This window comes from Corvus kubaryi, unplaced genomic scaffold (genome assembly GCF_017639235.1).
Source record: "Corvus kubaryi isolate FWS band 111438036 unplaced genomic scaffold, C.kubaryi_AGA036_p1.0 134, whole genome shotgun sequence".
In the NCBI taxonomy this organism is placed as follows: Eukaryota; Metazoa; Chordata; class Aves; order Passeriformes; family Corvidae; genus Corvus; species Corvus kubaryi.
This window is the reverse complement of record NW_024580668.1, coordinates 3,804,379-3,832,362: the sequence shown is the minus strand read 5'-3', so window position 1 is coordinate 3,832,362 and position 27,984 is coordinate 3,804,379. Positions and strand designations below refer to the sequence as shown.

Sequence of the window (27,984 nt, the reverse complement as noted above, 5' to 3'; positions counted from 1 at the left end):
GCTATAAACCTCCAAGTTGTCACACAGAGACTGTGCTGCACAAGTACCAGTGAAATGAATGAGTGTAAACACCTCAAAATCTCATCCAAGAATTTCACTCTTCCCAGTTTGGTTTCATTTCTGCACCACAGCCAGGCTGTGCTCTGAGTGTGGGCTCTGGGGTGGCCTGGGTTTTGTGAGGTGAGTCCTAGTCAGAAACTCCAAAGGTGTATCTCTATGACTTGAGATCTTTGGCTTTTGCCAGAATTCGTTTTAACTTTGTTGGTTGGCTGTTTGGTTTTTTTGTACACCCACTTGCTTTTCCTGGTGTTGTAAATATTTTCTTGCATTCATCCACCACCTAAGCTTGTTTGCATGGTCATGTTCTATTCTGGTGGATGAGTTAAGAGCTGAGCTGAGCTCTGCCAGCACATATGCGCTGGAAGTTGTGTGGGAGACTGCTCCCAATCTGTTTTGCCTTTCCTGGCTATTCCAGCAATCTCTACGCCGTCTGTTCCCCGAAATGCGCTCAATCTTCCATGTTCCAGGAAGAAGGAACCAAATTAAGGCCTGACTTCCAGCATTTGGAACAAAGATGGCTTTTAGCCATTCTCTAGACTTCACCAGTGACACTGATGGGCTGCAGCCCAGATTGTTGCATGAGATCACAGCAGGAAGGGGAGGCTCCCTTAGCTGCATTCATCTACAGACAGTAAATTTCCTGCCTTCTGGTCAGGACCAGCCCCTTTCACCTGTCCAGAAGTGTCCTCTGCAAGTCCTTGTACTGACATTTGACTCTAGGAATGCATCCCTTACAATAATTCTTTAGGCTCATTATTAAGCAAGATAAATGGTAAATGGAAAGAAAGGGATAAATCTTGTAGTTACAGCACCTGAAGCTGCGATTCCATCAGACCTTTCACACTAAGAGAAGTCAGGCAGGGCTGAGAAGAGATGTGACCTTCCAGGCATTTCAGCAATATGAGATGGGGCTGGATATGACACAATCTTCTCATTCAGTGAATACTTTGTGATGGTTGAACTTGATTTTAGGGATGCAGTAGGGTGGCATTTTAGAGCAATCAAATTCGGCCTTTGATGTATGAAGAGATCTTAGGAATGACTAAATGGCTAAAATAATGGAGTTAACAATATTGGGCGCAATGTGACGTGTTTCCCTGGAATGAATGCACAAGGCTTGCAAAGTCAGGATGATCAAAGGTGATGGGTACTAATGGGACACACCTATAATCCACTCTGTAACTCTTGGAAGTTAATGTAGACTGTAGTGAGATCTTTTCTACTTGTCTGGATGTACGTGCTTTGTGTGGCAGGGTCTGCCACCTGCACTGAGCTGTGCAGCCCCTGGCACAAAGCACTGCTCCCCTTCAGGTGCAAAGTGCTGCTGTGCACCCACTGAGATTGGAGGGACCATAACTCCATCTCTGCTGTTGCAGGGGCACCATGAAGGGCACTCAAAACCTCCTCTGTGTTCCTCAGCAGCTCATTCCTTAGCTGAGGGCAGGGGTGGTGGTGGCAGAGATGTTCTCCTCCATAAACTCCGGTCCGTTAGGACTTGTGCTCTGATCCACACACTTGTTCTCATTCCCTGTCCCCAGAGGTAAAGTTTAATCAAAAGCATGTACATGAATGAGTTAGTCTAAATATCAATAAATGTTTCTTTCAGGAGAGGCTTGAGATATTAATATTTAATAAGCCTTGAAAATGAGCTTCTATTCATGTTTCTCAATTTGATTCCAAGCATTTTGGCGGTGAGCAGCGCTCGCTGTCCCCGTGTGGGCAGCACGGCACAGATTATTTAAAAATCCACTTTGTCTCCTCTAAAATATTCATGTCTGCAGATATCCAAATACAGCTCTTAAAAAAGGCACACACAAAAACCAAATGGTGCAGTGTGAGCCTCCTGGTTACCTTCAGTCTTTGCTTTAGGCTACACGCCACAGTGATGCTGTTTCTCTCACAGCTCTCCTCTGTTGCCCTGGTTACTGATCAAAACCAGAGCATCCCTGCTGTGCCTGCAGCTGGATTTACACAGGCACCTTCCCCAGGTGAGGGCAATGCTGCTTCTGCCTTAAAGCACCAGTGCAGCCACCAAGACAGCAGCTTTCCCTTGCTAAGTGTGCAGCTCTAACAGTTGCTTTTATCCTCACATTCAGCTAGAGCTGACAAAGCCAAATCAGGTTGATAAATAATTATATTACTATTTTTGTTAAAGCACTGGGTTTTCTGAAGGACCTCCAAATCTTGATTGCAGCAACAGAGCTGCAGGTAGATTTGGCAGGATTTTGTCTCCAAATTGACTTCTATCTTGCTTTCCCTTGAAATCAAGGCAATCCTGACTAAGGAGGGAGTTAAGACTTTTTTCCTGTGGCTGATTGACAGCTGAAAATGTGCTGTATTGGCTTGTGGATGGTTCCCTGCAGGAAATGGACCGGGGGGGGTGACAGTGTCTCATCTGACAGGACTCAGAGGATGCTCCATTGTAAAGGGAGGCTTCTCCCTGTTCTCATTCACAGCACTTACTTTGAGAGTTTCATTTCAATTTGCTGCCGGATTTCCTGTCTTTCCTCATCTGTTCTCCTTGGGAAAATATTCCTGTCTTCCAGCTCCTGCTTACTTGGTCTGTTCCGTAGTTTTACTGCCAGCAGTTCTTTCTTGCATTTTCTTGGCAAAGTACCTGGGACATGCATTGAAAGGAAAGTTATTAGAAAGGCAGCTCCTGGGGATGAAACAGGAACTTCTGGAGAGCAGGGGTGGCACAGAGTGGCAGTGATCCATGTGCAAGAGCAGCACTACAGCTGAGCAGGGCTCAGACACAAAACCACCACAAATGCAGAGGGAACATATTCCTCAGGGCATGCAGGAGCTGCAGTTAAATCTTTGTTTCATCTTGGGGGCACCGTGTGTAATAGGGAGGTTAATTTGTTTTGGTTCCTTTTTGCTTTAAATGGTTTGGTTTCTTTTTAATTTAATGTTTCACCTTTTCTACAGAAGGTCACCTCGTTTTTAAAGAAAATGACATTTAATTGGTATTTTTGTTTGGCATTTGAGATAGGATTAAAGTCTATTTTTTAAAGGATGCTCTGGAGGTTGACAAGACTCTAACTCCTAAATAGGTTCTCATCCCCAAATACTGGGGTTTTATTTGCTTGGGATCTGTGGACCTCCATTATTATTATCACCACTGATCTCAAATTTCTTTATGCAGAGGGAAGGAGTCTGTACAACCTCCTTCCCACATCTACCGGTTGGCAAGAGTGGGATAGAGTAGTTTTGGTCTCCCTGTGTGAGCAGTGAAAAATCTCTTGAGAGTTGCAGTGGTCTAAAGTTAAACTTTTTAGAAACCATAATCAGCTCAAAACCCCTTTCTGGAGCCTAAAAGCTGTGCCCTTATTTAGCACCCTCCTTGAAATGCTCTCACAGTCTGTTGCAAGCATTAATTAAATTAAACCACACAGCCCTGTCTGAAGTAGCAGATATACATTTAACAGATGGGCAGGGAAGTTAAATGATTTGGCTGCTGCCACATGGAGCCTTCTGCTAACTGAGTATCTGACTCCAGCAGGAGCATTTGGCTCACAAAGCCACAGACTTGGGACTCTGACAAGGTTTCTCCAGCCTCCACCACGCTGGGAGTGGGTGCACAGGAACCAACAGAATTCCTGCTGGAAACAACCTGAAGGACTTTCAGGGCTAGAAAACTCCTGGGTATCCCTGCACATGTTCCCAGTCTCACTTGAGTATGTTAAAGTATGTTATAGGGAATTTGGCCATGTCAGGAGGTTTCTGTGGAGAGCCTGCACACGAACAAGGAGCTCTGTGTGTCCAGGCCACGGGATCTGTAGCACTGGCCAGTGCAGTGTGTCCCAGGGCAGGGCAGGACACCTTGGGGGCATGGAAAGTGATATAATCTATAAGACTGTTGTCATTGACTTTAAAGAAAGTGCGGTCAAAATCCTAATTAATGGTGTCAGCTCCATCTGTCAATCAAAGGTGGGCTATTCATAATGAAACATAATTTACCAGAACAGGTTCAAATGCAAGTATACATGCAAAATTTAAATATTAAAAGAGAATAAGTGCATGTGAATCAAACAAAACTAGAGAACAAAGAGAAAATGAAGCCCCAAGCTAGTTTTCCCCACATCCATTTTCAGCACCCTGAGACAAATTCCTTCCTGATCACTACCTCAGAAGAAACTGAACCTGCAAACACCCTTATTGAAGTATTCTCTTCCTAAGGGCTATTTTTCCTGGTCAGCCAGGCACGTTCAGCGCCAGTCTGTCCCATGACCATCTATCTCAGGCAGAATCTTGGCTGGATTTTTTCATGGTTTATCACACCTCAGCTAGGTCAACAAGAAATGCTTGTGAAATTCACACCCTTTTCATGTTAGGGCTGCAGGTTCCTGCAAAAACTTCCTGGTTTAATTCAGTAGAATCATGACATTTAATTTCCTGTATGTTTACTGTTCTTTTTCTCATATTCACTGTTCTATCAATTAAAAAGCAAATCCTAACACTGCCTGATGCCGGACAGACCTTGATTGTACCAGTTATCAGTTGTGGGCTACATTCTAGTAATGCTGATTTTTAAGCTCATCTTGCCTTGAGTTTTCGGAGGTTTCAAAGAATAATTTATTGAGTAGGATGCTAATGGAAAACCAAGGTATAATTCCTCACTTTTTCCAGAGTTGTCTGTGACCTGTCTGTACCTCCCTGTAGCCACAGGGCTGTGTGCCCTGTCGTGGTGGCAGTGGCTGATGTACTAAGGGAGTACAGGGATTAATGGATAGTTTTACTCCCTGACTTGGAAACCAGCCCAGATTTTTTCAAACCAGAAGGAATCTGGAGATGTTTAGGGAATTGTTCTGGTGCTGTTCCTGTCACTACTGCACCTCTGGAGTGGTTCAGTGGTTCACTTGAGTGAATGCTGGCACCAGCAGTGCTTCCCAGTGTCCGCACCAGAAATGCCTTGGGAATGTCCCAGCTTGTCTAACTGGACATCAGTCACAGAGCTCAGTATCCTCTGTGCTGAGCAGCAGTGTTGTTGTAGCCACAATAAAGCCAAAATATCTTTAAAACAGAGCTGGTTTTCTCAGTTGACCTCAGCCATCCCAAATACACCACTACTGTCCTTCAACTGCAGACATTTTCCAAAACTCAAGCACTTATTGTGGAAAGCCCAGAGCTGCTTCTAGATATCACTGAAACTTTTACAATAACCAGCGTCCTCCTATCATCATAATCATGAATAATTATTTGTTAAATATAGAGAGGTTCACCTTCAATAGTAAAATATTCAGATTTGGTTTTGCTTGTAGGGGATAATATATTTTTTGCCTGGCTGCCTCTAGCTCTTGGAATTTTTATCAAAGGAGACCACTTTTACACACGTAGGCAGAAAAAAAAATAGAACTTAAAAGGTGGTTTTTATGTTTTAAGCTATCCTTAAATGCACAGCAGTTAGGCAAGGGACTCTTTTCTTTTGCCTTACCTCAGGAGTCTGTTCTGTTACTTGGTGTCTTAAGACACAGCAGCAGAACTCGTGTCCTGTCTGCTGGCTCAGGCTTTCAAAGACATCTTTTAAAATTCATCTTTCATCTGCTACAACAATTATTTTTTGATTAATTGTTCTCTGCCTGCCTTCTTTTAATGCATTCATGAAGAGAGTGAAGGATTCATTTCAGATTGAATCTGTCTTGCTAACATGGAAAACATTAAAACCTTGAATGAAAAATAAATTTTCTAATGAGAGCTGATTATTTTGCCAAAGCTCACTTAAATAATTGCACAGGTTTAAAAAATGCATTCCCCATATGTCTCAAGAAGGGGTAAAATGGACCAAATGGAGAGAAACTTTATTCTTTAAGATGTTTTCTCTACATGTTTGTCCTTCCTAGATTGATTGGTCTCAATCACTTTTCCATGTACCATCACTGCATGGAATAATAGTCCTGAAATTCCAAAACACCACCAGCATTGGCACTGGGTGTACAGAAAGCTCTGGCTACTGACAGTGAGATGTCTGAGAGTGCTGCTGTTCATACAGAGCAGTCCAAGGGCTGCACCAGTAACTGAGAGGGTAAAGCACAGTGATACATCTCAGTGTGCAGTACCTGCCAGGACAATCACAATCACTGTGACTCCAATTTAACTTCAGCTTTTCACCAGGATTCCTTCAAACAGTTGATGTGACAGTAGAGGAATTTACCCTTCTCAATATTTTCTGTTGCCTGCTGCCTTTAGAGCATTCCCTTCAGCTGCGAGAGTGTATCTTTGTAATACAGTGACTTTCCTTACCAGAAATAACAGAGTCGTTCAAAACTTCCTCATCCTGATAAAAAACAGACTCTTCCTTGAGCTCTGAGTTCATGATCATGTTTTCTTTGTTCTCATCTGACTCTTTAACCGAGTTCCTCTTGTTTTCTGAGTCGCTGCCATAACTCAGCGAGTTCTCCTTCTCCTTGTTGCGCTCCATACTCGATGTTCTTGAGGGACGGACATCCACTCTTTTTTTTGGAGAGCCTTTGCTTTCTCTTCCGTGGAAGCTGTGGGTGGAAGATGCACAGCCTGGTTTTTACAAAGACTGTTTTATTGCTGCAGTAGAAACTTATATGAGAATGAGAAAAATGTCCTGTAGCTCGTAAAGGACAGGGCAGGGAGTTCAGCATGGACCAACACAGGATGGCATTTTCAAGTTGAGAATGGCTAATGTGGATCTACTTTCCTGTCTCTGCCATTAAAATAAGATATGGAGGGGTGGTGACAAATGTTTTTCTTTGATATATATGGTCACAAGATAAACTGTAGTGATTAAAAAACCCCCCAACAACACGGCCTTCTAATGTAAAACATGAGTGGCGTAAAACATTAGTGGCATAAAACATGACTATTCATATGATATTGTATGATCATGAAAAAGGTTTAACAGGGCCTGGAAATGATAGCATGTGAATCTGTGCCCTGGGACAGTAGTTGTTAGGGAACTGAGAAATGATACCAGCTTCACTCCAAAGCTCTGGGACGGCAAAGGTTACGTCTGCCCTCCTCTGATATACAGGAGGGTTTATAATGAAACCCAGATAAAGCACCCAGTGTGCTTCCCAAAAGTATTTGTATTAAAAATGGATCTTGTATGTGCTCCTGTGCCAGCCAAGAGACACAGAAATTGCAGCATTTCTCATGTGTAGAGGGCTGGTACTTGGAGCAGGATGTGCCTTTGCTACTCTAACTTGATCAAGGATTATCCCATTACTCTATCTGTTTGAAAACCTACTCCATGCCCCAGTAGCCTCCCTATAAAGGAAGAACATCCTCTGAAGTAGCTGCCAAATTAAGCACTTTAACCAGGGATGGATGTTCCAAGCAGTGACATCACGAGGAAGGCAACCGCAAGCTGTAGGAGCAATTAAAACTCTAACAACAGGGATAGGAACATTTTCCAAGAAAAAGGATGTGGTGGGATGAGTGTCCTCATGCAGCCCTGGAGCCAGGAGGCTGTAGGTACCTGTCCTGCCGGTGTTTGGTGGCCAGAGCCCTGTGGAGTTCTTCAATGACTCTGCTGGGAGGTAAAGGCAGATGAACGGCAGCCAGGTGAGGGGAACCGGTGGGCGTTGTTACCTGGCCTCTGCCATGGGGCTCTGAGCTTTTCTGGCCAGAGGGGTGGAAGAGGGCAGCTTGTCCTGAGATTTGGGAGGAACCAACAATGACATAGTTCTTCAGGATGGTGGAAGGAGGAGATTTCATGGCTGGGTCATCCATTTCACTTCCCACTGTCAAAACACAAAAGGGGAAGAGGCTGTGCAGTGCTCTTTTCTTTTTTTTTTTTTTTTTTGCACAGAGCCTGCACTGAAATGCATTTGTTATACTGAACAGAGGATAAATGGTGATGTTTTGCTCTTGCTGTGAGGTAACTGGCTGAGTAACTGAGTTCAAAATGCTCTTCCTGCACCGCTCCACACCTTTAATCTAGCAAAATAGATGCCTCTTCCACTTCCCCTCTTTCTCACAGAATCAGATCCTCCTTTTTCCCAGCCCACCAATGCATTTTTTGCTTGCCCATACTGTTGCTCCTAACCACCAAAGTCTTGGGCTGTGGTGCCTTTCCAATCCAGCATTTTCTCTGCTGGACTCTGGCAGACTGTATTAAAATTTATGTCCCGTGGTTCTGAGTCTGGACAAAATGTACCAGTGTCTATTCGCTGCTGCTCTGTGACTGCTGCACAGCTCAGACCTCTGTCTTTCATATGCCCGTTGAGAAAATGCCAAAATCATTATAATATGAGGATAATGTTTGCATAACAAAACTTACCAAAAGACATCCAAATGAAAGATGGAGTATTGAGCACTAACAAGAAAAAAGAAGGGTGGGGCAATCTAACCCCTTTTTACCCCCGGATTCAGGTATTTTCTATGCAATGTAAACATTCTGTCTGAAGTTAGAGTTGAGTTATACATTTAGACTGATACATAACATCTCCTAGCATTTGAGTCTGCAACACAGTGGACATTTCCCTGGTTGTAAATTTGGTAGTTTCCCACCCTTAGGATAACTGAACATCTGGCCTGGAAAAGATGCTGCTTAGTTTTCCCGTTCTGCAGTCCTTTTCCCTCTCCCCTTAGATCCCTGTCCCAAGCCTCAGGCATACGGAGTTGTTTACACCAGCAGCTCGGGCTGATGAGGCAATGCGAGTGCCTCATCCCAGAGTATTTCTTGTCCCTTGTTGCCACCTAGTGCTTCACACAGGAATTTAAACTGGCACAGCTTGTGCAGCTTTGGTACAAATGTGTTTTCTCAGGTAATTTTTCCTTTTTTTCTGCTTACTTTTGAGATAAATCCTTCCATTCATAGCAGAGAAAAACTTCTGCTCAAGCCAGGATTATCCTGAAATAGGTCCTGTAACAAGGACTTGGTTCCACTTAGCAGGCTAACTTGCTAGACAACTGGAGAGGGTAAAAACCACTAACTTCAGATATTAAATATCTCCTCTCAGAGCCAGCATCCTGCATAAGGGTTACCAAAAACATGCCTTTTCTTAAGTTTGCTTAAGAAGAGCTCCCGAAGTGATAACCAAAGTCTAACACTGAAAATCTGAGTGTGGCAACACTAAGCCTGGTCTCTTTTCTTGTTTGTGGGGTGAGGAGAGCATCCTTCAGTGGGGAGGGAGAGCTGCATCCTCAATAAAATCTCTTTTGTTCTAAGGAAGGTCTAACATTACTTTTTTCATTTCTGGGGCTGTTTGTGCACATTTGTGTCCCTCCAGCCCAGAACCCTTAGCAATGGCTTTGTCCATCTCTATGCACACAGGAGACAGGGCTCAAACTAGCCCAAAACTTACCCTGTTTAAAATCTGCAAAGTCTGAAAGCACAGGGGCATTTCTCCAAGTGTCACAGTGCCTGAAGTGCAATGCCCGAGATACCTTCCCACCCCAGAGCTCCTCCTGCACTGATCAGGGTGGCTGCTCCAGCCAGAACACAGCTGAGCTCCGCTGAGCAAACATGGGGTTTGGTACTCAAGGGAGTTTTGATTTTGTGCTACGGTGGAGATTGGACAGAGGACATTTATTATCATTGCTGCCCATTGAATCACAGCCTGAGGGGATGGACAAAACCATTTCCTGTGCCACTTTATCCTCTGCACAGGGAGAAGGGGTCTGTGTTTCCTCAGGGCAAGAACCATCGTTCAGCTCAGCCGTAAAGCAGGAAAAGAGAAGACTTTGTTTCGTCTTTACACCAGCTTGTTCCTGGAACAGGTCAAGGGCCAATTTCATCCTCATTGCAGCTTTGGACAATATTGAGAATTTCCTGAGATCACACCTGATTTGTCCTAATGACAGATGCTCGGTGAATAATCTTGCAAAGTGATGTCTTGGCACTGTGCCCTGTTCCTCCTCTCTCTGATTAATTGGTGCTTGACTTACTCCTCACTCCTCTGCTGACAGCATCCCTGGCATTGTATAGGGGGGAAAAAAACTGAACACAAAAGAGCTTTTCAGCCTCTTCATCTTCCTTTTCTTTCATAATCGCCCTCTCTCCCTACACTTTTGTATTTCGTCTCACTCACTGACGGTATTTGTTTAATTTTAACTTAGCACTGCCTCCACATCCTCACAAAAATAAACATGTATAATCACTACTGGAAAAGGGTCTAGAGTTACTGGAGTCATTGAGAAAATTAAAAGTCGTTCTTTGTGGAAAATGTAAATGAGAATTAAATACCAGAACCCAAAATATCTCAGATGCTACAGGAAATACTTGGGTTAAGCAGCAAAATATCTGAACACTAAATGCTCTGAAGTGCCTGGTGGAGGTGTAATCTCTATGCCCTGCGTGGGTCAGGTTTCCAAATACATCTGATGCCAAGCATGGCCTTCTCCTCAGCTGAGCAAAGGCACAGGGGGCCTGGGGCTGCCTGTTCCTGTTGCAGGGTGGAAGGGGAGCCTCACCCACAGCACAGGATGGTGAAGCAACCTGAACAGCAGTTCCCAAGGAGCACTAAAATACCATTTTGAATCCAGCTCCCACTTGAGTTATTACAGCATTTAAGCACAAAGTATGAATTGTTTCCATGGGAAACACATACTTGTAATTTTCTTCAAAGAGACTGAAACCTCAGTATTTTCTGTAAGGCCCAGTGGTCAGGTCACAGTGCCTCTCTGATGTTTTGTTTCCTGGTGACTTTGAAAACCCTACTCATTGTGCCAGATGATGAGTGTGGATGCAAATCAGGGCTCACATAATGGCTGTCATTTAAAAGTCTAAATATCCAACAGGTCTGACATTTAGATGTCAGGACTTGATTCTAATTTGCAATAAGGCCCTTTTAACTGCTTTTACCATATGTAGGGACCCTGAAATTGGAACCAACTAAAATCATTCTCATTTTAGCACCCTTTCTGCAGTGCCAGAATGCTGAGAAATGTAACAACATTGGCAATACATTAGAAAATCAGGCCCAGGGGAATTGCTTTTGGAAACATTCAATGAAGTCTGGCACAGAGGATTGCCAGGTGTATCACTCTTGTGTGCTCTGTTAACGAGACCAGATTTCCTAGCTCTAGTTTAGACCTGCCCTAGAGAGCAAACCCTTCTGACAGAAACCTCTGCAGAACCTTTGACTTGAACCAGATTTTGGCTGCTGTCCTGCTCTCCAGTGGGAGTCTAGGTAATGAAAACATTTAAATCTTCCTTATGTTTTATGGCATATCGATATGAGCATGGGATTCAGCAGATGTCTGCAGTTGGTTTGATTTGTTTTATGTGTGTTTAGTGCTATAGACTCACACCAAATAATCCCCTGAGAGATTCAGATAAATATGTGAAGTACAAAGATCAGTGCATTGTTATCAGGCAACCAGACATGGTTATGGCTCATTCAGTTTAACTGGCCTGATTCTCAGCAGTTTGGGGCTTAAAAACAGACATGAGAAAAGGATTTGATAGGAGGTGAACAACACATAAAGGATGGGAAAATCTTTACTGAGTAGTGATGACTGACCTGTTATGTTCTTGGTGACCTTGGAGATTGCCTTAGGTGGTGGAGCTGGGAGCAATGGAGGGCTGGGAAGCTGTGCTGGGTTTCTTTCTGTCTGCTTCTGGGGGGAGTCTGTGGATTCAGGTACAGGTAAGGCTTGTGGACTGTCTTCAGATGCTGGCAGGCTGGCATCCTCCAGTTCTTCCATGGGTGCTGAAGGTTTCTTGGCTAGTGGGAAGGTGTGTGAAATTAATGGAACACAAAGTTAATAATGACAGGCCAGGGGACAATGCCAGGAACATTCAGAGAAACTGAACACATGGCACACAGCTAGAAGCACTTCTTTTCCACAATGAAAGTAATTGTGAGAAACAGCCAACCAGCCAGGGCAGGTGAAGAATAAGATTGAAGAAATGTTAGTTTTGATGTTCCTGAGACAACTGCTGAGCTTCCTTTATTTCCCTATAGCCTTTTCCCCCTGACTTTTTTCCTTTTTTTTTAATAATGAGGATAGTGAGGCAAAGCTACTTCTGAGAACTGCAATGAATTTTCTCAGAGCACACAGCTGTGGTGCCACAGTCACTGGGTGAGTCTTCTGTCTAGGAACACACAGCCAAAGGGCAAAGAGTATCAAACCCATATTATTACCTAGAAACTGACTTTCCAATAGTTGATGTGTTTATTTTCCCCATATGATTTTTATCTTATTTAATACATTATTTCAACTTGCTTCCCGAGTCTCCTTTTACTGTACCTGACTCCAGAGCTGTTGAGCCTGTCCTGAAGTTAAAGTTGATAACCAGAAAGAACCTGCCACAAAAAAGATTTGCTATCGGATGTGAGCAGCTGGAGTGGAACAGGGGACCAGTGAAGTGCTCAAGAAAAAATTCAGTCTCCAAAGCCCTAATTTGAGATTGTGAAGCACTGCTCATTTCAGGATTGTCTCTGCAAGGATGGTAAAAACACTTAGCTGTGAAAGCTAGTGCAGGCTGAATCACTAAGCAGTTCATCAAATTGACCAGGCTGTGACGAGGGCATAGGGGAATAGATCCAGAAAGGCATGAAGCTGAAGCAGGACATAGGTGGAATTTCAGTGAAGAAGTCCAAAATTAGCATCCTTGAATTCTGCTCAGATACAGCTGCTCTGGCAATGCCCAGACTTGCACAGAGCTTCACTGCTGGGCTCTCACTCTGTTGCATGTCCTGATCTCCGCCTTGGCAGGTGTGGGGAACCACTGAGAGGCTTGAGGCTGACTCTGATCCAGGTGCCCAGCCATGGCCAGGCTCCCTCCAAACTGCATTTCCAGCCACTCTGGGCTCAGCAGCAGCCATGAGGGTCATTTTTCCTACCCCAGCAGGCAAAGCACTCATCCAAATGGGGAGATCAGTGTTGAAACCTCTCCTAAGCACAGAATTACAGAATAGTTTGTGTTGGAAGGGACCTTTAAAGGTATCTAGTCCAACCCCCAGAAATGAGCAGGGACATCTTCAATTAAATCAAAGTGCTCAGAGTCCCATCCAACCTGACCTTGGATGTTTCCAGGGATGAGGCATCTATCACCTCTCTGGGCAATGTGTTCCACCCTCATTGTAAAAAAAATTCTTCCTTGTATCTAGCCTTCCTTCTTTTAGTTTACAAACATTGCCCCTTGTCCTACAGGACCAGGTCCTATCAAAAAGTTTCTCCCCATCTTTTTATTAAACTCCCTCTAAGTACTGAAGGGCTGCAACAAGATCTCCCTGAAGCCTTCTTTTCTCCATCTGGATGACCCCAACTCTCTCAGACTGCCCTCTCAGGAGACGTGTTCCATCCCTCTGATCCTTTTGATGGGTCTCTGGCCCTCCAACAGGTCTATGTCTTCCTGTGCTGAGGATCCAAAGCTGGGGTCATGCAGAGCATGAGAGAGGTCCAAACTCCTGGGCAAATCCCACTTCTTTTGGCACTCTGGATTGTCTAACCAGAGGACCTTTCCCTCCACACCGTTCTAGGGCGTCTCCTGAAATCTCGCTGCAGTGGCACCCACAGCTGCTGCATCACAAATCTTTTCTTGGCTCAGTTTTGTGTGTCTCGTTGGGAATTCAAACTCTCTGTATTAATGATCATTCAGCAGCTTCGTGCTCAGAGTGCGTGGGGAGGCACCAAAGCACTCAGGCAGTTGGAAACAATAGCACTAGCAAGATAATGGCATTTAATTTGTTGACAAACAGATTAATGAGTATGCCTAGAAGAGGAGGAATGAGTATTTATCACTCAAAAGAGACAGGAAAGTAGAATAAATATGCATCATTAACAGGAGTTCTTGTGAAATTTGTCATGACAGGAAAGCTGCCGTATGTGATAGTTATGTGCATTATAGAAGGAAATAATTTTTTTGAATGTACTTCTAGGGAAATGCTTTGTTCCAGGGTGACATCCCTTGGGTGTTTGTGCCCACTGCACAGGAGACAAAATGGGTAATAGAGGAAGGGGAAAATAAAGTCACTAATGGGTTACATTATAGAAAGATCAAGAGCCCCAGTAGATGTGAGGAGCTTGAGAGGAAAATTAGTCAGATTTGAGTGCATTTCCCTGAGTGGAGCAATGCTTTCTCTGGCAGTAACTCCAGAATCAGTGGGTGTGCCTGTGACAGGAAGGGCTGCTTGGCACAGGTGCAGAGGAGCAGCCACAGTGGGACCTCTGCTACAGAGAAGGTGGATCCCAAACACTCTCAGCCCCAGTCAGACTTTTTTGGTCCTGAACTCCACCCTGGTCTGGGAGTGGTGTCAGGCAGACCTGAGTCTGGAGCACACAAACCCATTAACAGATTTCATACTGCAGAGTGAATATTATCCTGCTGAAAATATTCCAAGTGCTCAGCACTAGGCTCCTGCTGGAGTAGCGAATTATTCATGGAGTGCCACTTGTCAAAATGCCATCTCAATCTCATTACCAGGTAGAAATCCTCCCCTTGGGACTGGCCCCAAGGCTGCTGGCAAAGTTAGGTGGGGAAAACCACCCTCTTTGTGCCCTGGCTGCTCTTTTTCTGTGTATTAACATGAACATGAAGTCTACAAATTGTGTTTTCTCCTCTTCCCCTCCTTGGCTTTTATCCCACATCCTCAGGATGACACAGAACACATTGGGTACAAAGCAAATATATTCACTTTGTTTCTAGCTGGTCACTTACTCATATAGATTTCTAGAAAGACACCCACTGCATTAGGCCTGGATTGAGCTCAAGGGCAAATGTTATAAAAAACTCGGCATTATAATAAACTTAGCAACACTGACAATAAACTCTGACAATTTTGAAGAGCTTTCCCACCCATTTAATTCCTTCAGGTGCACTCACTAGAGACAGGAATGTTAGGATGTACAGACAGGGATAAATTAGCACATTAAGACTAGATCAGCAGTAATTCTTTTGGAAGCCAGAGGTCACCAATGGAAGAGGTAGAAAGATTTCCTACAAATCGGAGTCTCTCAGACTAGGTAGGCAGGAGAATGTAATCCCACAGGGATTTTTGTGGAACCTTGGAAAATGATGCCTCAAAAAATGGAGGAAAAGAAATACAGAAGACAGGAAAGATTGTTTCAGGGAAACAATAAAAGGAACTAGGATTCGGGAAAGAGACCTAAGAAATTGGGATGATTTTGAAAGCTTCAATGCACAATTCTGAACACACTGTAAGGTAAATTTTAAATCACAGTATGAGTTTATGCAGAGCCATAAGGTTAAGTACATGACACCCTATTGGTGCTATCTTTCCATGGTAGTACACCCCCATGGCAAGAATCAGAAGTTCAGAAAGAAATTTCATGAGTGATACAGAATTAAACACCCTAGAAAAGAGAAAGAAGGAAAAAAACCTGTAATCTGGTGAAGATTTTATCTGGTGGTTGTAAGAATAGCGAGATGAATGGGTTTTGCCTCAGCTAATGAGGGAATGATTTCCATTCTGAGCTGCTGAAGCAGGCTGAGGGTGGAAGCAGGCAGGGGTGGGCTTGGGGAAAGCAGCCAGGGGCTGGGACCCCTGAGAAAGCAGGGCCTGAAAGGGTGGGACAGACAACAAAAGGTAGCTGAGGCAGATGGAGAAGGTGTAAAGATTGAGCAGAGGCCAGGAAGATCCATAATCACTACATGGCACTCCTCACAAACCAGGATAAAGCGTTATCTCTGCAGCTTTGCATTTCTTGGTTGTCAGGAAGTGAATGGAACCCTCCAGCTGCTGGGTTGTGCCTGGCTGCTCTAGTCCCTAGGAACTGCTGCCATGGATGAGCTCACCGGAGCAGAGCTGCATGAAAGGAGCTTGGTTTAGCTGATCTGTGCTTCTGGTATCGAACTTCACTGGTGTTTGCAGCATGCTGGGGACAGGGTGATGATATGGACAGTGTGGGCTGTGTATTGACATTGCTCTCCTGAGCCAGGACAAACAAATTCAGGCTTGGCACAGAAGTTTAAGAAATCTTTTTAAGAGAAGCTTATTTCATCTTCACAGCAGCCACTGCTGATACCAAAGGGGCACCATGCCAAGACTGGATCATCTCATAATTCAATTAATCCCATCATGCCAAGCTTTGTGTAGTTCCTCAGTTTGGTAGGAGTCTCACAAATCACTGCTTTTAAGTACCAATTGCTAACCCAGTATGGAGCTGAGCTGAACAAGGTGCTTTGACCCTTTAATGCACTGACAAATTCAACTCCTCAGCAGAAGTATTTTTATAACACTTCATAGTTTTTTTGAAAACATTTTCTATCCAATACCTGCATCTTCGTTTGGCTCATCCAAGTGCAGCTCCTCACCAAAGGAGGTCACATTTGTTGTGGCTGCTGTTGTGGTCTCCTGCTGCCCCTCCTCTGAGGTGAGTGCCTGGCACAGGGGTGCTGGAGCCTCGCTCTGCGTCGCCCTCGTGGCATCGTCACCGGTGCAGGCTTTGCCATCAGAATCTAAAACAACAAATCATTTAATCTTAACTAAACCATGAGCAGTGAAGGCTGAGATCCCCCTGCTATCCTCTTGAGAAGAGGGGGTCTCAAACCTCCCAGTGCTCAGAGGACTGAGACTTCTCTTAGAACAGCACCCGATCTCTCTGTTAACCACCTGTAATGCAAATCCTGTGATTTGCGATCCAGCCCATCTGGATACTAAAACCCACTCAGTTTTCTCAATGAGGCACCTACTTCTGTGGGCATTCAGCAGCCTGAGCAAATGGCCACTGTGCTCTGGAAGTAGCTGCCATGTGGGAGACGAGCAATGGGCAGAGGTCTCTGGGAGAAGGCAATTCTTCCCTCGCACAAGCAGAGCAGCACATGCCCAGGTTGGTCTGACATGTCTGGGTTGTGTCAGGCTCTGTGCACGACTCGCTGTCATCCAGTGATGCTGGAGCCTTGCTGAAGGAAAGAAAGGCTGCTCACATTCCCTACCGAGCTGCAGGTTTTTAGCACAGTTTTAGTTACTCAGCTTTGAAAAGTGTGTCCTGTGTGATTGAGCTGATCAGAAATTCAAATCCCTCTTCATGCAGACCTAGAAACTGCTCCCTTTGCTTACTCTGAAAGATTTTTGTGCCAGTGATCCCTGCAGCTGTATGCATCTTGATGACTGAAGCTTTTCTAGTATTCTCCTATTCAGGCAAGAGTCCTCAGAATACAAACCACCCTTTTACTCCTGCAGAATTTACAAGATCTACATCACTGTTGCAAAGCACAGAAAGCAATCACTTCCCTCCCTGGGCAGCTCTCCATGCTGATGGACACTCCTGCAGTTCACCTCCCAGCTTGTATTTCTCAGCCCTGGACACTTCTTTCTGGAAGCTCCTGACAGGGCTGTGTTTTCTTGCAATGGTATCACTACAAGTTCCTTGAACATTGAATTAAAATAGCAACATTCACAGTTGCCTCTTTTTGATGCTATTTGGACAATCTGCAGGGTAATTTCCTATGCTTTTGGGTGAGGCTATCAGATTTTGGCCCAGAGATGCTGCGGAAAGGATGCAGTATTTTTGCACACTGAGCTCAGTCAGTCTGCCTCATAATCACGTTTGGTGAAAAGTTACTGTTCTTAAAATAGCCCTTGCAGTAGCACAGTTGCTATGATACAGGGAAGGGGAGTGGGGAAAAAGTTCATTGCCTACATTTCAGCTCATTGTGAAGGCAGCCTGTACACAATCATCGGTGTGTGAACCACTGCCCGCGTTGCTTGACAGGCAGCCCTTACCCCAGTGCTGGAAGCACAGATAAACCTCATCAGCCTCGTGCTCACAATGGGGAGAAACATCGAGGGGGGAGCTCCCTAAATGTGTTCAAGGTAACACTCCTCTGCACGTTCCTCACATCCTTGGGAAAGGCAAGCAGCTGTCAGCTGTGCCACAATGAAACTGCAGCCAGAGACAGGGCTCCTTCAGTGCCCGGCCCGTGGAAGTGCAGTGAGTAATGAAGAGATGACAGGCAGAAGACATTCCTGTTGGAGGATTTCTGAGGCTCACAACAGCAATGTTCTTGGGCAGGAATGATCAGCGTGTGCTTTGATCAAAGTGGATGTGCTGCTTTGGGTTGCAGTGGGTCCCAACACCATATTTTAGAGATGGTCTGGAGACACAACAAAGCACAGACCTTAGATCCATGGGTAAGGAAAACACCAGTCCTCAGTATTCCAAGGTAATCAGGAGCAGGGCTGTGATTTTGCTGGGAATTAACCCCACTGTATGCCAGATCCCGCAGCCTGTAACATCTCAGAGAGTTAGAGAGTTAAGCTGCTTCCCTGGAGTGAAGCTGCATTTCGGGAGTTTTCCAGGGGCAGGTTGGCATCTGGCTGTGTGAGCAGAGCTGGAGAGGAGAGAAGGGCACAGACGTGGCCCAGGCCACGCAGTGAATGGGCAGCCAGGCTGGGGGTTGTGTGAGGAGAAAGGGTGACATAACCTGCCAGGGTGACTCATCACCCACCAAAGGACGGTGCAATTCCACCCTGGGCTGCTCCCAGAGCGCTGCAGATCCTGCGCGAGCTCTGTGGAGAGCTCAAAGCCACACGGGCCACTGCCAGGGCCACTTCCAAACGCTGCTGACAGACTTTATGCTGTGGGTCTGAGTGGCACCTATTACAACTGCACGAGGCTTCTCAGGCTGCAGCATCATGCCAGTTGGGCTATTTATGAAAGCGAGCAGGCATCAGCTCCTGGGAGTGGAGTAGAGCCTGATGGAATAGAGGGATCTGAGGATTTACCGTAGTCTTTTAGCACAGTATTGCTGCTTTGACAATTGCAACTTACTGCGTAAACGAGGACTTAGCCTTGAAACTGCTGCCACTTCAGCTCAGTCCAAGTAGGGCACTAATCATTTACTGAGAATTATTTAGGTCAGTTTTTTATTCCAGTTAATAAGCTGCTTCTACTAATATAATAAAATAACCCTGGAGATTCACAACACCCCATAAAGAAAAATAACTTGCAGACAGCTGCAATGTCCTTCAGCTGACTGTGATCCATTCTTCCCCTTCTGGGCACAGGGAGGCACTGGATATTTGTGTGATGTTTATAGGAGCTCTAGGCAACTTTCCTGCAGACAGGTAAGCAGTCTGTTTGCAGCTGTCTGGTTAAAAGCACAGCTTGTCCTCACACCTTACTGGAATATATTTATTTAAACTATTTTGATTTTGTTAAAATGCTCTTGCTGCTTGGCATCGCCTTCTCCTCTCAAGCTGTTCTTTATGCATGCAAGAGGTTTATTGATTCTTCATTATTACCTCTTAATGTGCTCTACAGAAGTTTTATTTTACTGTTCTTTTGCAGAGCTGTACATATGCATGTTTTCAAATTCATGGATAATAGGGAACTTTCCCACTCCTAGTGGAGACAGTGCATATCCAGTAGTGCTAATATATTAATAGGGCAACTAATTATCTAGAATTATGAGAGACACAAAGACTTCAATGGACAGGAACTAAAAATGAGCTTTCTAAGAACTTCCATTTTAGAATAAGCTGATGGTTTGATAGATTATTTAACATGAAACATAAAATACATCCAACAAAATAATATTAAAATTGCTTTACTGCCATGGAAAAAAAAAGAACAATCCTATTTAAAATGCTCTTTTTCTGATTCTTCAGTTGCTTGGTTTCACTCCAGCACAGCATCACTGAGTATTGTCCCAGGGGTTATTTATAGGCATGGCATTTGTTTTATACAAAAGAAACTCAATTACTACTTTCAAAGAACATAACTTCTATCTGTGAGATTAATCAAACTCAAAAGGGCAGTCCTCTTTCATGACAGTACTTTCTGCTATAATGTCTTCAAAGTAAAGATGGATTTGTGGGGTTTATCTCTGTTTAGGTGGAAATGGCAATTGGGATGTTGTCCATAACATTGGGAGTTCAGTTAATCTCACAGAACAGTCACCCAGATCTGTGTCTCCCTTGAGCATCTGTCAGGGCTTTGGAACACAAAAACCATGTCCTTTGTGAGCGTTTCTGACACTTCATCACCTCTCCTTTCATTATTTCTGGTTCGTACTCAGGAAAGCTTTAAAATGGCTCCACAAAATGCTTCACTTTTCCATGGGAATGAAAAGTAGGTGGACTGGTAACGTGTTTACATCACAAACTTGGTTTACTGGAAAACAGCTGAACACATCAGATTAGGATCATTTGATGGGATTTGGATCCGTAAGTAGTTCATGTTAGCTGCGACTGCACTGTATGTTGAAGTTTATATTTATCCAGCTTGAGCTGGATTTCTTGGCAGGAGGATTCAGCTGGGTTTAGAGGAATTGCATAAAACATATGTAGCAGTTCAGGCTGCACCACGTGTAAACCAAGGGAAGATGGAGCTGCATTCGAGATGGTAAAGCATCAGACACTAAACTACATGGAGTGATTGCAGCAGGGAGGAGCTTGAAGGAAGACAAGCCTTAATTCAAACACTGAGATTTTCTCCCTGTTTGGATTGAAGGTTCTCCTTTTTATTCATCTGCTTGTTAGGTTTCTGCTTTTGCAAATATGTGTTTCCTACTGTCCTGAAAGAGCTTCTGATAAAAAAAATGAAGCATTTTTACTTACCTTGTTCCATCATCTCCAGAAGACCTTTCTTAATGAGTTCATCCCGCCCTTGCCGTGCTGTCATCTTCTTCTCCAGCACTGCACAAAGAAGTGGCACAGCACAGCACCAGTTACCAACAGAGCAGGAGATGTGATGAGAAGGATGCAACATGGAAATTCCCTCTAGTCTCAGGCCCCTGTGTGCTTGGAAAGGACTGCAAGGATTCTGTTTTGGGGGCATGGATTCGTCAGCCTGTTTGTGCCTCTTCCTTTGTTAAAATCACCACATGTAAAGCTGAGGTTTATGACGGTGCTGTCAGATCACACTGAGTGCAGAGTCACAGGGATATTGGAGCCTTCCTGCTGTTTAATGTGGCACCCTGGAGCTGCCTGGGACAGTGCCCTTCACTGGGACACTCCCACAGGGTACAGGAGCAAGTGGAGGGAACTGCAACATCCCATCTTAAGAAAATGCAAGTCAGCTTGTCTCCTTACTGATCTCCTGGGCCATCCCTGGAGACCATGGAGAGCATGCTGTGCTGTGTGCTGGGCTCCTTCCCTGCAGAGACAGCTGCTTGAGGGAAGGCATTTCACATGCTGCAGCTCCCTCCTGTCACTTTTCATAATGTTACTGTGACCTATATAAACTTCACCCCAAATAAAAGGGGTGGCAATACTTCGGGCCATAAACACAGCCTATGTGGACAAGGGACAGCCCATGGAAAGCAGTCTGGGGGCAAGGCTTGTGCTTCACTCTCGTATTTTGACCTTTTCTTCTAAGTGTACTACATTGTGTTATATAGGAAGTCAGCCTATATGGGCCCCTCCTAGCCACAAACATTATTAATCTGTTGGATCTCTGAATTGGGCTCTGTCAGGTCACCTTTAACACATCCCATGTAAGCTTTGCTGTGCAGCATCCCTCTCTTGCTCTCAGCCTACCTGCAGATGTCTGCTTTAGCTTCTCGTTTTTCTTTTTCCGCCACTTCCATGGTTTGAAGATCCTGCCCAGTGTTGCCAGTTTGCTGTTCCTCCTCACTGGTGGAGTTCGAATCCCTGAGACCAAGTAATCAGAACGCACTGCAGGGGACTGCTCCATCTCATCTGAGGGGAAGAGAGGAAAAAACTGTAGGACAAAACCCTTCCACATTGACCTGCAAAGGGCAGGCAAAGGTGCTCACCAAGGAAATGGTGTCACTGTCCCCCCAAGGGCTGCGGGGAGCTGTCACAGCCTCCTGAAACATGGGGAGCTGAGAGCTCCCCACGGCTTTAACAAGAGCAGTGGAAGTTTAACACATTTGTAAATCCAGCTCACGTGGCCTCCAGTTAATCACATAAATGTAATGTTCATTTAAAAAAAGGCAGACCTTTATGAAAAGCTGAGAGGAAGTGTGAGAGAGCTCAGATCCCTTCGGAATCCCCAGCTTCCAGTTCTGTTCCTGGGTCACAGGATATGGCTCCCTTTTAAATGAACTCTTCACATGAGCTAACACAGAACATGCTGACTTTTGGGAGCTAATGCAAATCTTATATAAAAGGAGAGTTTGTTTGATATTTGCTACTTAAGTAAAACCTTAGAACGATTGTGAAAATTTATTCCTTGACGAAGCTAAGAGGAAAATTCTTTTCCTTTTGTCCAGCCAAGCCACAGGAATTCAGAGTTAATACTTCAGCTGGAAAATCAATTGAGGTATTTTTAATAATTTTCCTTGAAAATGCACCCTAAGTTTTGCTAATAGACAAGTGTTGCATAAAACAACACCCACTGAGTATTCACAGCTGTGTGCCAGCCAGTGCCATGGAGGACAGTGGGACAGACCCTTAAATGAGGTTATTGATGTCTTTACTGAGATTTATATTAGAGCACCAATACAGTAATTGTTGAAAGAGAAGCTGCCATCAGATCTGTTACAGAAACAAAAGCTGAGCAACAATTTGTAATTTTTTTTCCCAACAACTAGTTATGATTTAAATCAGCAATGCAAAGCTATGAACATACATACATTTCCAAGTAATTTTTCTCTGGAACAACAACATTTATCATAAATTGCTTTATGACTGCAAGATCATATCCAGCATCTTCTAGGCTTTGTTTTTAAGTTAACAGGGTGAAAATGCCTAAATCACAGCGTGGAGGTGGGGATTTCCAAGTAAACAGGAAACAATTTTTGGAAGATTATTAAACACAGCAGGGGAATGAACACATTCCTCCTCTTCCATTTAATTTTGAAAATACTGGTAATTGAGATGAATCATTCAGTGGAAACAAAGTAAAAACTTGGCTATGTGAACTATCAGAGCAGAGAAAAGCTGTAACAATTCCCCACACACATCATGCATGCCCAGTGAAATTCTCTTTATTTGCCTGAATTTAGAGCACCTTTTTTCTCATTCCACTGAGTTTATCTGGGGGTTTAATTTACAAGAGATTTAAAGTAATAATATTTTTTTTTTGCCTTTGAAAGCGTGGTGCCTACCCAAGGTGATATTTATAATTTACAGTTTGGAGGTCAGTATTAAGTTGAGAGCAGAAAATAGCAATGAGCCTTGCTCAGAAGGGAGGCAGTAGCCTACAAACCACAGCTGGAGCGCCAAGATACTCTGCTCCTTTCCTAGCAGTGTATTCAAAAATGAGCAGTACCACAGAAATAAGCTTTGAAGAATTAGAGCTGCTCTTGATTACAGCAGTAGCAATGAGAATGGAAAATGGCAGAGTAGATCTCCTATTAATTTGCTATTATGATCACTTTAAAGCTGTAATAGAAGCCTCAGGACATAGCATTTGGTCATTTCTTGTGACACCTCTTGAGTGGAAATAGAAATGTTCACAAAATTGGCTCATCTCAGAAGAGCTGTAGATGAGCCTGTGAATCAGAGCCCTGGGAGCTGCAGTGGAGTGGGGAAAGCTCAGCTCAGCCATCCCTGGTCCTTGCTAGTGAGACTGCTCCTCCCAGGCCAGGAGTTTCTCAAGCATGGAAGTGAAGATTAAACAAGAAGCTGATTTAAAGGAGTACCTTGGCAAGCTACTGACTCTGCTGTGTTTCCTTCAGGATGTAGGTGTCAGCAAAGTGGGTTAGACATGCCGCATGTGTTTTGTTTAACACTGCCAGCATGAGGTCATTTTAAGCTTTTGCCAGATAGGGGATATACAAAATACCAGTGCGCCTCCAGCAATGCTTATGGTCCCAGATATTCCCCTAAGAAAGAGAATGGGGAGATATCATAAGGACAATGAGGTTTCCCTGAGTGCCCTGTTGGAATGAGTGCTTCTGTGGTTTCCATCAGCCTTGCCAACTGGGTTTCTTCCCTCTCTTTCTGCCCTCTTGGTTGTGGAAATGCAAGGATTTTGTGCCTTGGTCTTTGATTGAAGATGAAGCACAGGTAGAAATCCAATGTCAAAGAAGGAATCACAGCTAAAACAAATGTTCCAGTGGAGGTTTTTGTGGGCTTTTTAACTTTATTAATGTTTCTCATATGGTACAAGCAGTCCTTAAGCAAATGGATTTATCACCTGGTACATTCTCACCATATGCAGTTTCTATACTGTGCATTGGGAGAGATAGACACAAAAATAGATAGAGACACAGCAAGACAGATGTCCTGAAGTCATAAATAACAAGGAAATAGTCTCATTGGCAATAAGAATCACAAGAGAGCCCTTGGAGCACCTCATTTCCAGTCAGTTAATTTTCTTCTGGTTGTGGGTTGGCTGCTTGGGAGATCAGAAGTTGACAGCACAAAAAGCAGTTCCCACATACAGCAATGAATACTGGAGGAGAAGGCACTCCTAAATATCAGCCAGTTCCTGCAGCCAACAAGCTGCCAAGGCTTGCCAACCTTCCAACCACTCTGTGAAACATTCAGCACATTTTTTTAATCTGCAGTCAATATTTTAATTATGCTAACTGTTCTGTGGAATAATGTGGTTATTTCTCCCAGAGCCTGACAGCCTGGGGCCAGGCCATGCAATTACACAGGGGATGTCTGCAAAATATAAACAGCCAAGAGCCAAATCATGACTCTCCAAATCAGCAGGGGGAAGCAAGCAGCAGCTTAATTCGCTGTGTAATGTGGAAGGATGAGGGACAGTTCTTAACAGGGTCCAGAGAGCACCAGTTTAACCCCCAGCACAGCAAGGCCAGCCTGTGCTTGGCCCTCACTGCCCCACAAGCAGAAAATCCTCAGCCCTGTGGGGCCACAGGATTTTGCTCAGGCTGAAGCTTCTTGGCTGTTTATGGAAAACCACTTTAAATTCCTTGCTGTACCCCTTTGAGGGCAAAGTCTTCCATGCTGGAGCTCCAGCCCCAAAACAAACCCCTCATGTATCACACTCTGGTCACCTGCTCCATGTGTGCCCAAGGGGTGGAAATGAATGTGGCTGTGCCCCTGCTGATGATGCTGGGCAAGCTCTTACAATGCTAGCTGGGGTAGTTTCTAGAGCTCCTGACAGTGGTCCACTGTGAGTGGGTTAATGTCTGAGACATCCCCAGTCAGAGGAGGGGAGAGGTTCCAAAGTGACGGGCACTGCTCTGCAGGGCAGCTCTGGGCTGCAGAATCAACCAGGCAACAAAGAAGAAGCAAACAAACCATAATATTCATTACATTTGGCTCCAGGGTCTGACCCCTCAGAAAGTCTGAGCATCTGCAGCTTCTGTTTACATCAGTAGCAGTTGTGGTGAAAAACACCCCCTTGCTTTCTTCTTTAAAACATTGTGGTGCCATAAATAGAGCACTCTTCCTGCAAGTCCCCTCTCTGTGGGAATTGTGCAAGGATTGTGAAGGTTTTCTGCACACAGAAGCTCTCCCATTTGCACTTGTCAAACCCTGCCTCCATCCCAGCCAGCCTCCAACAGAAGTGGGGCAGGTTTGCTGGGAGTTGTGTGAGTTGTGTGCTGGATGTGTGATGGAGAGTGCCCTGAGCTGCCCACAGCCCTCATCTGTACAGCAGCTGGCTTTGGTGCTGAAGTGATCATGTCTGGGTGATAACAGCATTGTTAAATTGAGCACTGGGCTCAGCAAGCTCAGTTTATCTTCTCGGGTTTTTCATGATGAGGCAGAGTCTGTAGCTGGATGCCTGGGCTGCTGATTACAGCAACTGCAGGATGCATTCCACAGGCTGAGGAAGGGCAGCTGGGAACATCAGGGATGTAGGGCTGACTTACACTGACCTTGCCACGCAGACAGGCTGCAGGAGACATGGCATGTCCTCTTGTGAATGCAGCAAGAAGTTTGTGGGAAGATGAAGGATGCTGAATTTTAATGTCTGGAAATTTTGGTAACTTAAATTCATGGCAATGAAAGTTGTGCCTTGCTAAATCCTGTGTGTACATTGGTAGGAGAAGGACCACTGAAAAATCTGCAACCTGCAGGCAGTTTAAAAATAACACAGCAGACAAGAGCTGCAGGCAAATTTGTAAGGCAGGCGTGCTCTGTTTGCTGATGAATTGGTTTGTAATGCAGCTCTGCATGTTTTCCCCTTTACTGTCATTGCATCTGTCTTTGCAACTCATATATCGAGCTAAAAAAAGGAAGTATGGCCTTTTTTCCCTTTGGTCCACTGCAGAGGGGGAGAGACAGTGAATGGAATCAAAATGACCTTTTGGGATAGAGGTGCCTTTACCACCAGTAACTTTCAGTACTGCCTGGAATTCAGGACTGCCTCTAAAAAGGATGTGAGGGAGGATGACACTGAGGCAGCTCAGCTTTTAATGGGTTCCTGTCTCCTCCTGGCTAGCCCCAAACTGAGCCAGCACCTGGGAGGTTGACCAAGGCACAGCACTTCCCTCGAGGTGCTCCTTGCTGAGGGTCCTTGGCATCCTGTGAGAGGAGCCTGCAGGGCAGGGAAGGCAGAAAGGTGATCTTGGTTTCAGAGTAAGGACTATCCTGAGCATTGTGAAACAGCATTAGCAGCAGGGACAATGCCATATTCTCAGTTTAGCATCCTAAAAAAGAAAGAACTGGCCACAGTGACTGAACATGCAGGACAGGCGTAAGCTTCTTGTGTCTGGGAGCCTTTGAATCCTTCTGTTATGTTTCAGAGAAGCAGAATTCAAACTGAAGAGCTTTTTGTTGCACTAGTTAGATGTTTCCTGTGATGGAGCTCTTCCTTGTTCTAAAAATGTTTTCTGTCACCTGCATTTCTGCAGACATGCTCTCTTTCTTGACTCTCTTTGAAAGAGAACTGCAGCAGAATGTTCCAGTTTGAAGTTTCCATTTCCATACATACAGTATTTTGATTTTTGCAATTTTGAATGACTGTTAGAAATTAGAAATGAAAATTATAAAGGAGAAAAAAGTCTTTTAAGAACCTGAAATTTATTTAATTTTTGAAGGACTATGCATTTGAAGCTGTGAATGTTTCAGTATTGTTTTGGGTTGGTTTGGAAAAAACTTACACAGAATCCTCTGTAAAATAGAAAACTTAGTTCCTAACAGTTTAGTTATTTAGAAAGGCAAGGTACCTGTAGTAATTATTGAATGTAATCAGGAGCTGATTTTGGGTGCACAGCTGCTTATGTGACATAGATTGTTGCTCTGACCCATCATATTTGTTACACCAGCAAAACTGAAATAAAGTAGGGAAAATTACAGGTTTGAGGTGCAAACTCAGGCATTTACTTATCCAAATTTTTAGGTTTTGTATGGTCAACAGTGTAAGGAAAAAATGGCTTGAATTCTTCTCTCTTATTGCAACCCTTTATGTTCATGGTTTCCCGCCGTGGATTTCATCTCTCTGAGAGTTTAACCTCACAAAGAGCAGATGGAGAGTGGGCCAGGTTTATCCACATGGCATCTACGTCATTCCCTGAGTTACCTTGGGGGAAAAATCTGGCACAGTAAATTTGTGCAGGCTGCAGACTCATGGAGATCCATGAAGGCAGGGTGAAAATGCAAAGATAAATGGCAGGGAAATACAGAAACAGCTCTGGGTTCAGCTTCCCCTCAGTAAAGGCTATGCTTGGGCTCAATCACTTTTCCTTTTGCTGGGTGATATAAATCCTGATTAAGTTTTTATACTTCCCTGCATGAAAATGCAAGTTTATTGTGTTGTCTCCAGAGGCTGAGCTTCCATTTCTACTTCAGACTCAAAGGTTTGCCATTTGTCCTTGTTCCATAATTTCCACTGCTCTTTAATATGTTACATTATGATTTAACATTTTTCTCTAATTGAAGGAAATTAAAAAAAAAAAAACAACAAAACATAACTTGTGGGTGGTAGGGGGGGAGCTGTGCTTGCCAGGGAAATTTATTTCCATTTTGTCATGCTGAGCCTACCTTCAAAGTATTTGGATTTTAAAACCAGGTTTCCCTGACATGAATGGGGAAACAGATTATGCTTATCAAAGGAAAGAGAGCAGGGAAGTGGCAACTCCAGCTAAATCTCTTAGATAAAAATATGCTTTGTATGCCTGAGATTTGTGATTTCTTCCAGAAAATGTTCCTTTGGAAAGCTGACATATCACCTACCAGCATTACCACCAAGTGAGCCAAGGTG

The 27,984-nt window shown here is 44.3% G+C and overlaps 1 protein-coding gene across 2 annotated transcripts in view; it reads right to left on the bottom strand.

Moving 5' to 3' along the window:
• Nucleotides 1–27,984, bottom strand: part of PHACTR3 (phosphatase and actin regulator 3) — a 99,936-nt gene that overhangs the window by 25,690 nt on the left and 46,262 nt on the right. For both annotated transcript variants that reach the window (XM_042045887.1, XM_042045896.1), the window contains exons 2-8: nt 21,432–21,593; nt 20,511–20,588; nt 16,223–16,405; nt 11,502–11,705; nt 7,511–7,775; nt 6,304–6,551; nt 2,524–2,677 (exon numbers count right to left, since the gene is read on the bottom strand). In XM_042045887.1, the coding sequence (XP_041901821.1) occupies nt 2,524–2,677; nt 6,304–6,551; nt 7,511–7,775; nt 11,502–11,705; nt 16,223–16,405; nt 20,511–20,588; nt 21,432–21,593 (1,294 nt within the window). The remainder of the gene's footprint in view (nt 1–2,523; nt 2,678–6,303; nt 6,552–7,510; nt 7,776–11,501; nt 11,706–16,222; nt 16,406–20,510; nt 20,589–21,431; nt 21,594–27,984) is intronic.